Genomic DNA, 15,269 nt, shown 5'->3' on the forward strand with positions numbered 1-15,269 from the left:
CTGGCAACCTGGGGCACAGTTGCTTGAATTTTCCCATAAAAAGGGCAGGAAGGTAGGTGAGCAGCTGGGATGCCCAGCAGTGAGGTGATGCTGCATGTCACCACGGTGGCAAGGTGATGCTGCGTGTCACCAGGGCACCAACGGCTTCACCAGCGGTTCCGAGAGCCTGGCCACGGCTGCAGGAAGTGGGCAGAGTGAAAGTGCTGGTGGAGTGAGAGCCTGACCAGGGAAAACAAGTTATCTGCTCACAAAATAGCAACATGAAATGGGCAAAAGCTGCCTGCTAGCACTCTCTGTGTCTGGAGGGCAGACAGACTCTGTGTGTTTTAAAGATTTATGCAAATGAATGTGGAAATCTAAAAAAAAAAAAAAAAAAAATCTTGAGGGAAGATTACTGAAAACCAGTTACCTTTTAAGTTTTTGTATTTTTGATTGTAAAAGAGAAATGGATAAGTCCCTGGGTATGTGTTCCTGTATTTTCTCTGGCACGAGGTGTTTAAAGAACTGAGCTGGCTCCACGTCACCAGTCTAGGTGCAGATATTTACAGAGGTGGCCCCTTGCAAAGGGAAAGTATGGGAAAGAAAACTGAAATTTCTATAGTACTCTTTAGTTTGTTTTATCCGGTAAGTAAGATGGGGACTAGCAGACACTGTGTACATAGTAATGTCCAAAGGCTGTAACGTAGATTCTGGATTATCATATATGACAAGAACATACCTATTTGATTCAGTGCAGTCGATAGTTGTTGCTCTCTGTTCATCTATTGGTCTCTGTTGCTATAAAGATTATAAAATAGACTACCATCCTAGAATAGTATAGTAAATATTCTCTTTTTTTAAATCTCATTGTAATAAAAACCTAAGGAGCCATCAGCAACTAAAGAACTTTGACCAACATTTCAAAGCAAGGCAAATACAAGAGGCAGAATAAGAAATACAATGGGGTTTTTTATAATTTTTCAGAACCACACCATTTTCTTTAAGTACAATACAATGTTAATGTAGCTGCTCATCTAGTCAGTTATTTTTAGCCCATTAGTAAGTAGCATTTTTCTTCCATGATACCTTACCATTTTATCAGCAGCTGATTTGGACTTGCAAATCACTGGTCCTATTGATCAAAGATGCTGAACTCCTACGATTCCTATTGATTTCAGCAGGAGATGCAAATGTTCAGTGCCTCTGAAAATTGCATCCCATGTTCTTAGATTTAACCATCCCTGACTACAAAATGACTGTTTTATATACAAATGAATTCTCAAGTATGAATATGAAGTTGTCCCTATTCTTCATGATATTATCGCTATTTATGAGTATGCACTGGAGATGGGTGTTGGGTCTTAAATTATATTTATATGGAGGGTGAGGAAATTAAAACCTCTCTGCTGTCTGCCCTTGTGACCTGTCATTTTGCACTGTGTATGAGGTAGGGGAGTGATGGTTTCAACACTGGGAAAGGCCAGGCCAAATTTTAAGGACGTATGTATCTCAGTGCCTAGATTTATAACAGTTGCGTAGCTTTATGTGATATAAAGGAATAGGAAAACCGGAAATCCCTAACTCTGGGAACTAGAAATGATGCAGAGGACATTCAAGGGGAAAATATGCTGATTTTACACAGAAGAATGTCATGGTATAGTAAACATTGCTAAATGTTTCAGGTGTGCATAAAAGCTGTGATGCAGATGTGCAACTCTGACATGTTGTTGAACCCCTTAGTGGGATAGCTCTCACTGAGACAGGTACACCAGGGTTTCACAGCTGGAAATCGCCGTGTCTGCTCTCTCTGAGCCTGGGTCTTACTGATGAACTTGAGAGAGTGTCACAAATCTTTAGGTACGCAGAGAAGAAAGCCTGACAACATGGTATTGTTGTCTAAGATTAGGTTTTGTTTGTTCCTAAGTCTAACATATGACTCAGTAATGAAAAATGACACCAAGCTAGTCATTATACATCCCAGTAGGAGGATTGCAGGAGAGAGGGAATATTTCTGTTCTCAGGTATAAAAATATGTTAGGTATAAAGAGAAGACTGCTTGAGAAAGAGAAAAATGCTTGAGAGTTAAGATGGCTGTAACAAATACATGGAAAAATCTGTATTTCATGAAAGGCCACATATGGTCCAAAATAACTTAGCTCTTCAACATGGATTTTAAAACAATTCTTAAGACTGAATCAAATATTAACAGTCCTAAATTTTCAAATTTGGTTATAGCTGAGTGGCATAGCATTTTATTTACAAAATGAGCTTAGAAAAGAACACCTCTTCTGTAGGTCAGGGCCAGAACTTTGATTCCGACACCTATTTGTGTTCATGTATTTTCACACTGCTTCACCTGTACTGGAACTGAGGCACAGATGCACCCATGGCTTCATGCCACAGTGAAATCCAGTTTTAAAAGCAGAACCTGCTAGCAGTTACAGAAAAAAAATAATTTTCTGGCATTTGGTCAGGTCAAGTGCAGAAACAATAGTCAGCTGCTGGTATACATTCTGTTACAGCTCTTCTAAAGTCTGGGCTTTGGGAGAATGATCAACTGAGAGTTTGTAAAATAACTAGAAACAGCAGAGAAAGCTAAACAAAAGCCTTTAGTGGAGGTCAGCAATTTGGAGAGTTCGCATTTGTAGGATTTTTGTCCTCTGAAGTTCGTCTTGCAGGTTGATAAATACTTATTGCACAGGACTTTTTTTGACATCTTCTGACTACTGAGAGACTCTTTGGCACTGGAGCCAAGCCTCTTATTCATATTCTGCCAAACATGTAGCACAGGAGTTGACAAGCTGTGCTTACACAGAAGGTAGATAAGAATAAATTAAATTAGATCATTGGCTTCATAGCAGATGGTGGGTTAATCCAGTTTACAAAATGAGTTCTGAAAAAAATGTTTATATATTTGTGAATACATACTCAAGTATGTTGCAGAATTGCGGGGACTGAGTTAGTTTATCTGAAAGTGTCAGTTTGTTTTATTTAAAGGTTGGACAAAACAAGCAATCTGGCCTTATACTTACAAAGATATAGGCCTTTATCTTTTTTTGCAATAAATCTGTTTTGTACCTAGAAACTATTTTTTGTCTAAGCAGCGTAGTAAATTAGTGGGGGAAAGCTCTGCACTGTGAGTAGGATCTTCTGTATTTGAGAGAGAGGTCGTTTAAAGTTACTCTGAGCAGCTCCGCTGCAGCTGGCCAGGGCAGGGTGTCTGAGGGAGAGCCTTAGTTTCACCATAATCCTGTGGCATCCTCCAGTCTCTTTAGCTCCACTGACTACAGACTCCTCCAGATTTCACATCTGCAATAGCATCTATAATGTATGTTGTTAAAAAAAAAAAAAAAAGAAGTGTATGTCCATTTTTGTGTTGCAGTTTTATCAGAAACTTGGAATTAAACAGGGCTATCTAATAAAATATAAATGAAATACAGGTATGGTGGCATACATCATATTAACTCTATCTCCAAACATTATGTAAAGAGGGTCAAATTTTGCCTTCAGATATATTTTTGTGCCTCCGGATCACCTTTGTGAAAGCAATGTACAGCTCTGCTCATGGCAGAATGCCACTGGCAAATAGCACAAGGCAAACTAATAACGTAATGATAGAGGGGGGAACGTAGCAGGCGTTCAAACAAGCCAAGAAATAATATCTTTTCAGATGAGCTCTGCAGTAGGATGGAAGAAGCAAGGAAACAGAGAAATCAAGGTGGAAGTTCCAGGCTGCCAGGTGAAGGAGCGCGGTTGCTACCAGCGGGGAGGGTATCGGCGCTCAGTTGTCAGCCGAGAGGTTCAGTTAGGCCCAGAGGAGGTGGTGGTATGGGCTGATGCTCCTGGTGACTCACCGCAGCCCCTCCTAACTTAAACTTGGCAATTTAATCTCCACTTGCCTGCTAGTCTCTGGCTTTTGCTTACGCACCCTAGTAGTAGCTGAGGTATTGTAGGTGCTGCAAAATGCAGGCTAACTAGTTGTAGAATTTTTCTGGAATGCCGGGTAGGCAGAGCCAAAGCAAATTTTGCCTTTTCTGTAGTACCTGTGTAGTCATCAGGCCTCAAAGGCTGTTTTTTGTGTTCAGTGGGAGCGTGAGCTACATCCAATAATGCATCTTTAGTCATTCGTAATGGTGGGGTTTGGGACTGTTTGTTTGTCAGCAGCCAACCCTCAGGAGTACCGCAGTCAAGGTCTTTTTGTGTCAACATCAGTGTGGAAGGCTGACCTTTGAGGAAAGGGCAGAGACCTTCATCAGAAAGTGAATCCCCCCGCTTTTTACCGAGCCCAGTCCTAAATTGGACAGAGTATTGGTGTCATCTTCCACTTGGTCTGTGGAGTAGGGTCTTATCCCTGGGCCCTACACGTCGGAAATACAGCTGAGAATCTTACAAATGGATGTGTGCTGTGGGAAATGACATTGTGGTTTGCTGCTGAGTGCCACAGCATGTTCTGTGCCCCTTTGTCTGAAAGGGGAAGAGCAAAAGCCAGAAATACACTAGAAAAATCAAAGAATGAGTGACTCAAAGTTTCTTTGAGCTTTTTAATTCATTCAGTACATGCCTACTGATTTCTAAAGAGATGTGAGAGAGAGAGATTTGAAAGTTTTATTTACTTGGTGAAGTATCTGTATATTTAAAACATGACGTACATGTGTTGTGGGAAACACGAGCTTTGTAGCAATTATGTATACCCTAGGTAAAAGAAAAGTATCACAGAAAATGAAGAGGCAAGATAAGGCTCCTTTTCTGCTAAATAAACATTTATTATTCCCTTTAATTCTGAAAAATTGCAGGGAATAATAATTCTGAAAAAGAATTTGTGGCTTTCCTGGTGTATGTGCTCTGGTTATTACCAGTGATACCTGGATTTCTGAAGGTAATTTCTTAAGACCTATAGCTAATGTAATGAGAAGCAGGTTGATTTTTGGATTGCCGGATGACCAGGTTTCTGCAGTGATAGAAGTCATTCATTTTAACTCAAGTAGACCTTATTTTCGTAGCAGTGTATTTGGTTGGGTTGTTCAAACACTCAAGTCTTGCACATTGTTTAACATTAAGCTGCTCTACCGGTACCCTGTGTCATCTCCCATGGACTAGAAGTCCAAGGCTGGCAGAGACCCTCATCTCTACAGTGCAGTTGGTGTTTGTCAGGGAGGAAACTGACTGTCAAACACACATACAAATAGTTTTGCTAGCTTGCCAAGCTTTGGCACGAACTATAAAAACAGCAGCACTTCCCCAGCCTGAAGGAAGGCAAAACAAACAAACTGTTGGAATTGGTGCGGATGGATGGCAAAAGGCAAAGTGTGTGTAATCTGGAAAAGACATATAGTAAGGAAAAAGGTGCATTACATATTCACTCCTTGCTTTGTGATGTACCCTCTGCAGCACATGAAAATGCCATCTTAGGAAATGAATAATAGCAACAATGGAAATAGCATAAGAAAGCTATATTCATTATATTCATGATTCTATAATCACTAAAAGCTTATTGATGTGTGCAGTTACATTTTGCTTCTAGTGTTGATCTGTCTCAAGTGCTGATATAATTATTTGCATTAGTATAAATGAAGTGTACATTCATTAGTTATCAACCCCATTGAACTTTGTTCCTTTTTGATCTTGTTAACTCTTTAAATAATAATAACGTTGAGAAGCTCAAGCCAGGAGCAAGAGCTGCCTGCTCTAGAGATGTCAAGGCATGTTGATTTTTGTTGTACCTTATGTACGTTGAAGTAATCTGCCTTGCATTAATAAGCTCAAAGATCAGAGCTTAGGTCTGTGTGATCTGACTGCGAGAGCCTTTTCAAAGTATTAGCACGGTCCCTTGATGACTGAATATGAATCTGTAGAATCTGTAGATAGTTGGTAGAATATGAAGCAATCCGGGCAAGTCTCTGGCTGGAGATCTCACCACTAACACCAGAGTAAGTGTCCGGTATCTCTTCTGGGGAGTGGGAATTTGCTGGCCAGTGGTGTGTCTCCAGAGCCCAGACCTGATGGTGAAGCATTGCTTTGAGAATTCAGTATATTTGGCTCTCTCCATCCAAAGCCGATATAAAAAAATACAAATGTGTCACAAATACTGTCACCTCACCTCACTACTTTGATAGAAACGCTCTCATGTGCTTGATTTGGGTCATGCATCTGCAGCTGGGTGATCCAGGAGTGCACAGATCTGGAATTTGTGATTGTAGATTGGCAGCTTTGCATTCCCATGGTAGTTTTGGCAAGCCCATGCCAGGAGCCCATTCGAGGGATGGGGGTTTGCTTTATAATTTGACTTTTCAGCCTGCAAGGGAGGCTTGTGAGCAAACACAGAGAAAATGAATCATAGAATCTAGTGTCCTGTTTGTATTGAGATTTTTTCCTTAAAGTATGTGCAAGCGCAAAAGAAAGCGGTGTCCTTTCTAAATGCAGGACGCATTCTAGATCACACTGACTTCTGAGAGTCTCTGAGGTTCCTACACAATTCAGGAAGAGCAAATATATTGCCTTTTGGGCTCCCACTGTGGGCAGATCCTACTCAGTGCAAATTGCTGCGTGTGGCTTAAAGAGGCTGATACTCAGGTTTTGCTCTTTATGTGACAATTGCAGCTCCTCTGTGGGGGGTATCCGCAGTCCGTACTTTAGTGGGTCATCAGTCCTCCCTGCTGAGTTACTTCAGTGCTAAGGTTACCTCTTCTCTGGAAGAATTTGCCCTCCTCAGTAAGACCTAGGTAATTGTCTGGAATGGCTGCAGTACTGTCATATTATGCTTAAAATAAGATCCTCTGTTGCTGTCTTGCTCCTACCACCCTTCGATGCCTCAAATCCAGAACAACAGCAAGGAGAGCAAAAAAGGTGAATGGCTGTGGGGGCCAAGGGGGGTAGGCAGCTCCCACGTATGGTAATAAGGATGGTTTGTAACTTCATGAAAGGATTAATTTAGATTTCCCAGTGCATACATAAATAACTATTTTTCTGTTAATATGTTTTGTAGTACAATTGCATATATTTTAGAGCTAGAGCGAGTTTTTTGTCTGCAGTGTAATTCTACAGTAAATCTATGGTATCAGTGTTTTTCCTAACGTTTAACCTAAATGAAAAGGTTTGGGAATGCGGTGGACAGAGTTTTATTTAGAGCTAGATTGGAAAGGTGAGAACTTTTGCTTGGTATCAGTGCTTTAATCCACAAACTGAGCTCTTTGACAGTAGAAAGCTGAGGGACAATGTTGATGTAGCATTAGGATCTGTCACACAATATTGAGTTAATTCAACTGTTATCCTTTTAATTGCAAATATTTCCATTAACTGCTGTAGAAATTCATCACTCTGACCTGGCAGAGCTCCAAAAGAAAGTGTGGAAACTAATTAAACATTGAGTTTTAAGGTAAAATAGTAAATTGCTCATTAGACCCCTTGAAATTCTGATTTATTACTAACAGAATGAAGTAATACTTCACTTTGCAGAAACTGGGTCATAGCATTCTTTCTTAGTCTGACTGAAGGTGCTGTAGCTTAGACATCAATTAATTGGTCTTCATTTTTTTGCAGCAGTACACTTGTTTGGTTTAACCTGGCAACTACAGCCTGTTGAAGGGCAGCTATACGAAAATGGAGTTAGCAAAGGAAATAAAGGAACAGAATCCATGGATACTACTTACTCACCTATCGGGGGAAAAGTTTCTGATAAGACGGAGAAAAAAGGTATGTGTGAATGAGGAGACAGACAGATTACAAATGTTTAAAAATTACTACTGCTCCAATTCTGTATTTGCTACAGTTTGACGTTATTTTGAGTTCAGGTTCTATCTCCTCTAGTATAATTTTAAAATAGGTATGAAAAGCCCATAGCCAGATTGTTTCCTATAGCAGAACTCTCACTGAAATTAGCAACCGACTCAAGCCATTAGGAAGGTAATGTTCAATGGCAAAATAATCGCCCTTCTTTTGTGAGAGAAGAGAGATTAGGGCATTTGACTTCTGTTTTAAGACAGGGGAGGTGAGACCGTCTTCGCCTTGTTCCCGTGTGTGCAAAGGGCCCGATGCTGTGCCTGTCTTGCACACCCAAGTCAGTCTTAGGCAAGGGGAAACCCTTTGTGGCCACAGGTCAGAATATACAGAGGGGTAGAAATCGTAATGCTTTTAAAGGTGTCCAGTTCTCGATGGTGTAAGCTAAAATACAGCATCCTGCCGCATCCCGGCTTAACTGGCTGCAGTAAGGCAGCTTGCAGGAATCTCCTGAGTTTTTCCCAGAAGGCTGGAGCCAGGCTGGTGGCTCCCTGCGGCCAGGGGGCAGCTCCCATCCCAGGCGGCTCCCTGCATCCCCGTGCCCGCTGCAGGGACTGGCTCACGCACAGCCCAGATGCATCAGTTCACTGCAGCAGCAGAAAATGGCCTCTTTAAGAAATGCAAATAGTCTTCTGCCATGTAAGCAGCTGAACCAGTTCTTTTGAAGGGGCAAAGGAATGCCAGACCTGGCATGGGAGTGAGTGGACTGTGCAGCCGGGAGTGCGGAACAGAGCGCAGAATGTCTCTGGGATGCACAACTGCTTTCTCTCCAGCCCTGTCATTTAATGTCATTAGGCCACCTACTCCAGTATTGGTTACAAGCTTTGGCCCATGCTTCCCGTTGACCACCACGGGGATGCTTTCTGACTGTAAGAAGCAGGTGGACCTCCATTCATTTTCGTGATACTCAGGAAAAGGGAATAAATCAGATTAGACCAGAGAAAAGTGAATGGGAGTAGAATACGAACGCTAGTCTTTCCAGCTGTTAGGAAGAGCGTAAAATTGTACTGAGAGCTCTGCAATGATAAAGATTTTCAGAGCTTCCACATTTTAGAGCAGAACAGTGGTCTGATTCTGTTTATGCCAGGTAAGATCTATGACTATAAATATGAGACAAGGTGGGACATTGTTGCCCCAGTCCCTCCAGAAGGAAGATTACATCTCACATCAACAGTCTTGCAAATCGATGTGGCACAACTGGATAGAGATCATATTAGATAAATAAGCAATAGAAATATATGTAAGGAGTCAATGATGTTGTTATCCATTATTTAGTCCCTTAGAATGGAGTGGTAGTGAATTGCAGTAAATGTTTTATACACTTTTGTATTTTTGTCCTGGTGCACCATGGAAAATATCTCAAATAGGTCTTCTCCACTGCATTAAATCATTTTGTCAATATATTACAGATTTAATAATAGCTCTTCCAAAGCATTTTGCTTCCAAAGGAGGATGTGCAGGGAAAACATGAAAAAAAATCTTAAAAATAGATGCTTGAAAACAAAGAAAAAGAGTATATGAGTCAATAGAGATTCAGTGCAGTAGAGAAAAAACCAAACCACACCTGCCTTGCCCCAGGCGATCCTAGCATCTTCTGTAGCTACATAATTGCCCCCCAACACTGAAGCACAGAGGGCTGCGATAGCAGAGCCACTTCACTGAGGGTTTATCCAGCAGCCTCAGAGGTCAGTCGTGAATATAGCTAGACTGTTGTCCCTCTTTTCCCCTTTCACCTTCTGGGGGTAAGCTGTAATCCAGAGTGTATGCTAACAAGGAGTACACACTGGGGAAAACATAAGAAAAATGATGTGGACTTTGTACCAGGCATCAGCACATGCATAGTCTGGCTACAGCTAATTTTTGCTGGTTTTATTTCTTTCCATCACGTTTAGTGTATATCAGTAATTTTATTCCCAGTGCTCATAACAAATTCTCTGTGTAGATGTGCTGGGAAGAAGGATTTGGGAATGGGCAGCTAACTCCTTTCACTACAGAAGGGAACCACAGGAGGTTGATACTGTGCCTGTAAACTTGAATCCTCTGGTGTGATTTCACAGGGATAAATCACTACTGTCAAGATTTTGAGACCTCCCATTTTCCCAACTCAATGCAGCAGCGCAGAATGCTTTTCCAGACTTTGACAGCATACATTTTAACTAATCTTTTAATGGAAATCAAGTTTGCAAACCAGCAAGTCAGATTTCTTTAAGAAGTCACTTTGTAACACACTGACCTACGGCTATGAGTTAACATTTTAATATGTAGTAATGTGATTAAAAACTCAGACATCCTATTGATGCTAGTATTTACCAGGGGAGTACAAGGAGATTGATTGTTACAGGATCAGTAATAATCAGCATATGGGTACATTCTTGTGAAGATAATTGGCACCACGCTGTTCAGAGTTTTACTTTCTTGAAGCCAATAGAAACCTGTGATTAGGAATCTATCTTCTGTTTTAGACTTGCAAGGAAAGTGTGCTTAGAAAGAATAGGGAAGAATTAATACTATTTGGCAAGGTTGGGAGCCATACAAGGAGTTGAACATAGATAATTAAATGATACTTTATCATAAGCAACACGTTGTTATAAGAAAGATGTTTTTAGCACAAGAGCAGAACGTGTATTGCAGCACTGCAATTTTAAAATCTTCTATCGGACTTCTTCAAGAAAGAGCAAGGGAGTATACAAGGATAGTCTGTGTATGATAGCATTATCTTCAGATGCCTTTTTTGTACAGCCAAATACCTGTTTGGTTCAATTAAGCTTGGAAACAGAGCTGAATTCTTTTTCTATAAAGAAGGCACAGTGGCTCAGTCAATATGAAACATGCACTTCAGACACAGCTCTTACAGTAGCCTTTTCATGCTATGTGGTTGTCTGAAAAAGTAGGGTTTGAAAGGTAGAGGTGCTGCAACTGCATACTTTCAGTAGGTGGTAGGTAATTATTTATATATATATATATTCATGTTACCATTGCAAACAGCAACATGCACTTCTTTGCTGTGTAAGGAGATAAAAATAAATCTGGTTAAAAATAAATCCTTTTTTTTTTTTTTAAAAGCTTGCATAAAATTATTACTAAAGCAAAGGTATTTTCCTCCAAGTGTGGAAAAACTCAGACATAAGTTATTTTGAGCCTAGCAACACTAACGTGCTATTCAGCATAATTTGATAACATCAATTAGTGAAAATACTCCCTGACTAAAGACATAATACTTTTTATTTTCAACAAAGAAACAGGCCTTCTCACTTCAACAAACTAAGAAGCAGTTACTGTATTTTAAAGGACCTTGAACACCGACCAATAATGCCATTAACTTCAAAAATGATACTGTATCCTTGACTTTTTACTTAGTGCTCTACCGTCTTGTAATTGAATCACATTAATTACCGTGTGTCAATATCACCAAAAAGTTCCTTTGTGTTTTACTTAACCCAGGGTAATTGCTTGCAAAGAATCATTAAGATTTAATATCTCTGGAGTACTGGAAATAGGGGAAAATGTTTTTAAATGTACATCAGCCAAGTAGGATCTTGTGTGGGTCGGGGTGGGAAGGGATCCACTTTCATTGCACAACATAGGAAGTTTAATTCTTTTTTCAAAACTCAATATTCAAGATTTTTTCCATCAAGCAAATTAGACAGAAGTAGTCTCACCTTGAACATTGTAAAAGCAGCAATTTGGAAATACTTTAACTCGCGAACTAAGTAACAGGTGTATTTTTAGAGTATTAGATTACAAGTTCTGTGCTTTAAAAATAGATGCTTTTATATGATAAGGTGTTAAAAGTCAGCTCCTAGTTCTTGCTGTAGGTTTGGTGACACAAAGCAGCTATAAACCTGGAAGACCCAGTACCCTGAGAATTGCTTCTGCCTTGTAAATTAAATCTCTATTCATTAAGAATGCTAAGTACTTCCTACGCTAGTTAAAGCCTATGTAAGATCCCACTGAGGATCTTTGTTATTAATACATTCAGGAAGAAGCTGGCCCTAGCTTTGCTATGCCGTTTTCATTTCCAGTGGCAATTTACAAAATTTCATGTACATTATGTTGCATTAGATATTTATATGCATTATTGTAAAAAAGGCTCCAGTCACTTTGCTCCTTGTTGCCCTTCACTGTGATACCGGAATGAAATGAAACATAAACAGATACAGCTGCTGAATGCAGTCTTCGTCTCTTGGCTCTTCCTCCGATGCAGCACACTATCCTGCTTTTTTTCCAGTGGAGAGAAAGTGTGGAAATGCGAATCAGAGTTTTAAAAAGCCTACAGTGGAATTAGCCTAGATGTTAGCAGGACTGGGTCTGCGATCTGCAGCATGTCACGATGCTGATCACAGACAGGCATTAAAATACACAAAGATGGTGACATAAGCCAGCAAAGCAAGCCAGCTCCAATTTAGTTTGGCAAAGTCTTCCTTATGCATTCCATTTCCCTTTCTATTTCAGCTCTCTCATACCCATGTGTGAAGTTGCATACTGTAGATGTCTGCAAATTTATTGTTAGGCGTTATGGAATTATGCCAGTTTTCTCTTCAGATTGCCTGTCCCTATCCTCATGCCCCTGTTACGCTTTCATGCAGAAAGACCAAGCCAAAACAGATGTTCTTTATTTCTCCAGGACTAGATTACCACTACCATAATACAATCATTAGAAATGGTGATTAACCGAAATCTAGGCTTTGGACATGTGCTCCGACCTACCAGGTTTGATGGATTTTCAGTCCTCACTGGCGTCCATTCGTGTAGCTTATGCAGTGCCCGTTGGGCAGGAGGCTGAGCTGCGTGCCAGAGGAAGATCTCCCGCTGCCCTCTCTCTGTGCATTCTCAGTTGAATGGGTTTTCTTTGCATAGCTGATAGGTAAAGACCGTGGTTTACGCAGCAGTACTTCTACCTTTTTGTATTCAGTAAAATGTTCCAAGATTTCCAGGGCAAAAATGCTCTGTGATGCCTGTTATTGCAAATATTGCATGCAGGTTTGTTTGTGTTTTTCAACTTGTTGAGTAAAAAATGGAGTGGTTTCAGTGAAATGCCCTCTGTTTAGAGGTTGTTTTCAATATATTCTGATGTATCTAAGACACATTTATACCTCATGACCTATTATCTTCACCCACCAGGAATACACAACTGATTGTTTTGTTTGTTTCTGGAAAATCAGTGTTTCAGAAGGGACGGGCCATAGACACAGGAGAAGTTGAGATTGGAGCTCAAGTTATGCAGACGATCCCCCCTGGTTTATTCTGGCGCTTTCAGATTACCATACATCACCCCATGTACCTGAAATTCAACATTTCCCTGGCAAAGGATTCTCTGCTGGGAATTTATGGCAGAAGAAACATTCCACCAACGCACACTCAGGTAATTAGAAATCATACTGATTGTGTCACGCTGGCGTTTTCAAACAGCAGTGGACACGAATGTTCACAGTAACCTTTCTAGTTAGGCGGCAGGGGTGGACTGGCTGTAACCACAAAAAGCAGGCTGTTTATCCCTTCCCTTTAGCGAGGTGTAGCTGTACCCCCAAACCACGCTGTCCCAGAGGAAGGGACAGTGTCACCCCAGAAGGGTCAGCAGTTGTGACCGCTGAGAGGTGCCTGTCCAGGCGGCTGGACAGGTGGGCACTGTGCTGCTGCGGAGCTCCAGCATCTTCTTTGCAGAGGACAGTGGGATGAAGTAGCAGATCATTTGAAAAATGTATTTATATTTTTATGACTTCATCAAAACAAACAGATCACACAGTCGGTATAAAGAATTAGAAGGAAAAAAAAAACAAACAGCCATTTCTGGTTTCTAATATGAGGGTTATTTCTGTTTACTCCTAGGGATTTTGCAGGAGAAAACCTAGCTAGGCAGTAAGAATGTGCAATATTGCTGGTCACAGTCAACCTCTTTGTTGTTGTTTTTTAAGGCTTAATATATTTGGCATATGAAGCTGTCATTGCTATGGATAATAGATTTTTCAGCTTTCTTCTAACAGGATGACCCTCCATAGAGTTTAATAAACTTATATACAGAATCATGGAAAGATTTTTTAGAAGGGACCTCTGGAGATCATCTAGTGGCATCTCAAAAATTATTTATGAGAGTTTTGACCTTAGAAATATGTGCTTTTAGCTGTCATTGACTTTAATTGAAGCTGAGTCTTCAGCTGAGCTGAAGCAAAACTTTGCTGAAAACCAGAATGCCTAGAAAAACCTAGAGAAACATACACAGTTCATGAACAAGGATTCATAGAAAGGTTGAAGTTTCTGGTGCTTTGAGTTTAACTGCCCTTAAAGTTGTTAACATCAACTTAGTTAAGTATTAAGAACTTCCATGTAAAAAAAAGATACTCACTTGCATTAATAAAATTAAACATAAATAAAAAGTGTATTTAGGTTTTGATACACAATACTGATACTAAGGGACAAGCATTTAAAAATCTGGTATAGAACAATAGGTTCTTTAATCTGTTCTTGGCACTTGAGATGAATCATTGTGCAGCGTAGGCACTACAGCTTGGCAATTTTGGAATTATTCCCATTAAAGAGATGTAGTTTGTGAAGTAAATCTGCTGTATTTAGTGCAGCAAGTCTGAATTTACCCCTATTCACACTGGTGAATATTTGTCAGTCAGGCAATTCCTCATAAGGTTGCAACTGTTTCTTCCTCTTTGAATGAGACATGCAGAGCAGATTCATAAAAATTTGCTTGCTAGGTGGTTAATTTTGGCTCATTTGTTATTTCAGTTTGATTTTGTAAAACTGATGGATGGAAAACAGTTAATTAAACAGGAACCAAAAAACTCAGAAGAGCCTCAGCAAGCTCCCAGGAATCTGATCTTAACATCACTGCAAGAGACAGGTTTCATTGAGTACATGGATCAAGGAGCTTGGCATATGGCATTCTACAATGATGGAAAGAAAGTGGAGCAAGTGTTTGTACTAACTACAGCGATTGGTAAGAACAATTACAATAAAATTGTTATTCTGGTTATTCCATCGGAAAGCTCTGTTCAGAAAGAAATTATTGACCTTGATTCCAGCTTCTCTTAAACATGTTTTATTTCAGCTTGGTTTAATTAACCTCAGTGGACCAACTTCATGTTTATGCCAATATTAGGCAAATAGCAATATTTGTGTATTAAAGATGGATGCTATCAAATTAATTAAGTGTGAAGTTTGCATGTGCATTAACATTTTTATACGATAGCTTAAATGCTCGAGTAATTTCTGTTGTTATCTTGCTCAAAGTAGGAGATTATGTCTGCCCTCTCTGTTTACATGGGAATCATAAATCCTACAAAAATTATCCAGGCTTGAAGTTCTTATTTCCAGTATTCTACCCGGTTAGAAAATCTGAAAGGCAGCTTTTGTGGATTGATTTGTGACTGTTGTTTGATGTGTGGTGTTGTTTTATACAGTTATTTGAATGCACCATTTTGTTTGGAACGCAGAAGGCAAATACAGGAGACAGTGTCCTGGTGGCATATCAGATCCCTACTGCCTTTTAAAAACATAGACAGACGTGTTTG

General features: G+C 40.0%; 1 protein-coding gene across 2 annotated transcripts in view; it reads left to right on the forward strand.

Moving 5' to 3' along the window:
• The window catches only part of TENM1 (teneurin transmembrane protein 1), a 344,996-nt gene that overhangs the window by 197,212 nt on the left and 132,515 nt on the right, over positions 1-15,269 (forward strand). For both annotated transcript variants that reach the window (XM_040614729.1, XM_040614730.1), the window contains exons 6-8: positions 7,516-7,668; positions 12,915-13,114; positions 14,485-14,695. In XM_040614729.1, the coding sequence (XP_040470663.1) occupies positions 7,516-7,668; positions 12,915-13,114; positions 14,485-14,695 (564 nt within the window). The remainder of the gene's footprint in view (positions 1-7,515; positions 7,669-12,914; positions 13,115-14,484; positions 14,696-15,269) is intronic.

Source organism: Falco naumanni, chromosome 14 (assembly GCF_017639655.2).
Source record: "Falco naumanni isolate bFalNau1 chromosome 14, bFalNau1.pat, whole genome shotgun sequence".
NCBI classification, from domain to species: domain Eukaryota; kingdom Metazoa; phylum Chordata; class Aves; order Falconiformes; family Falconidae; genus Falco; species Falco naumanni.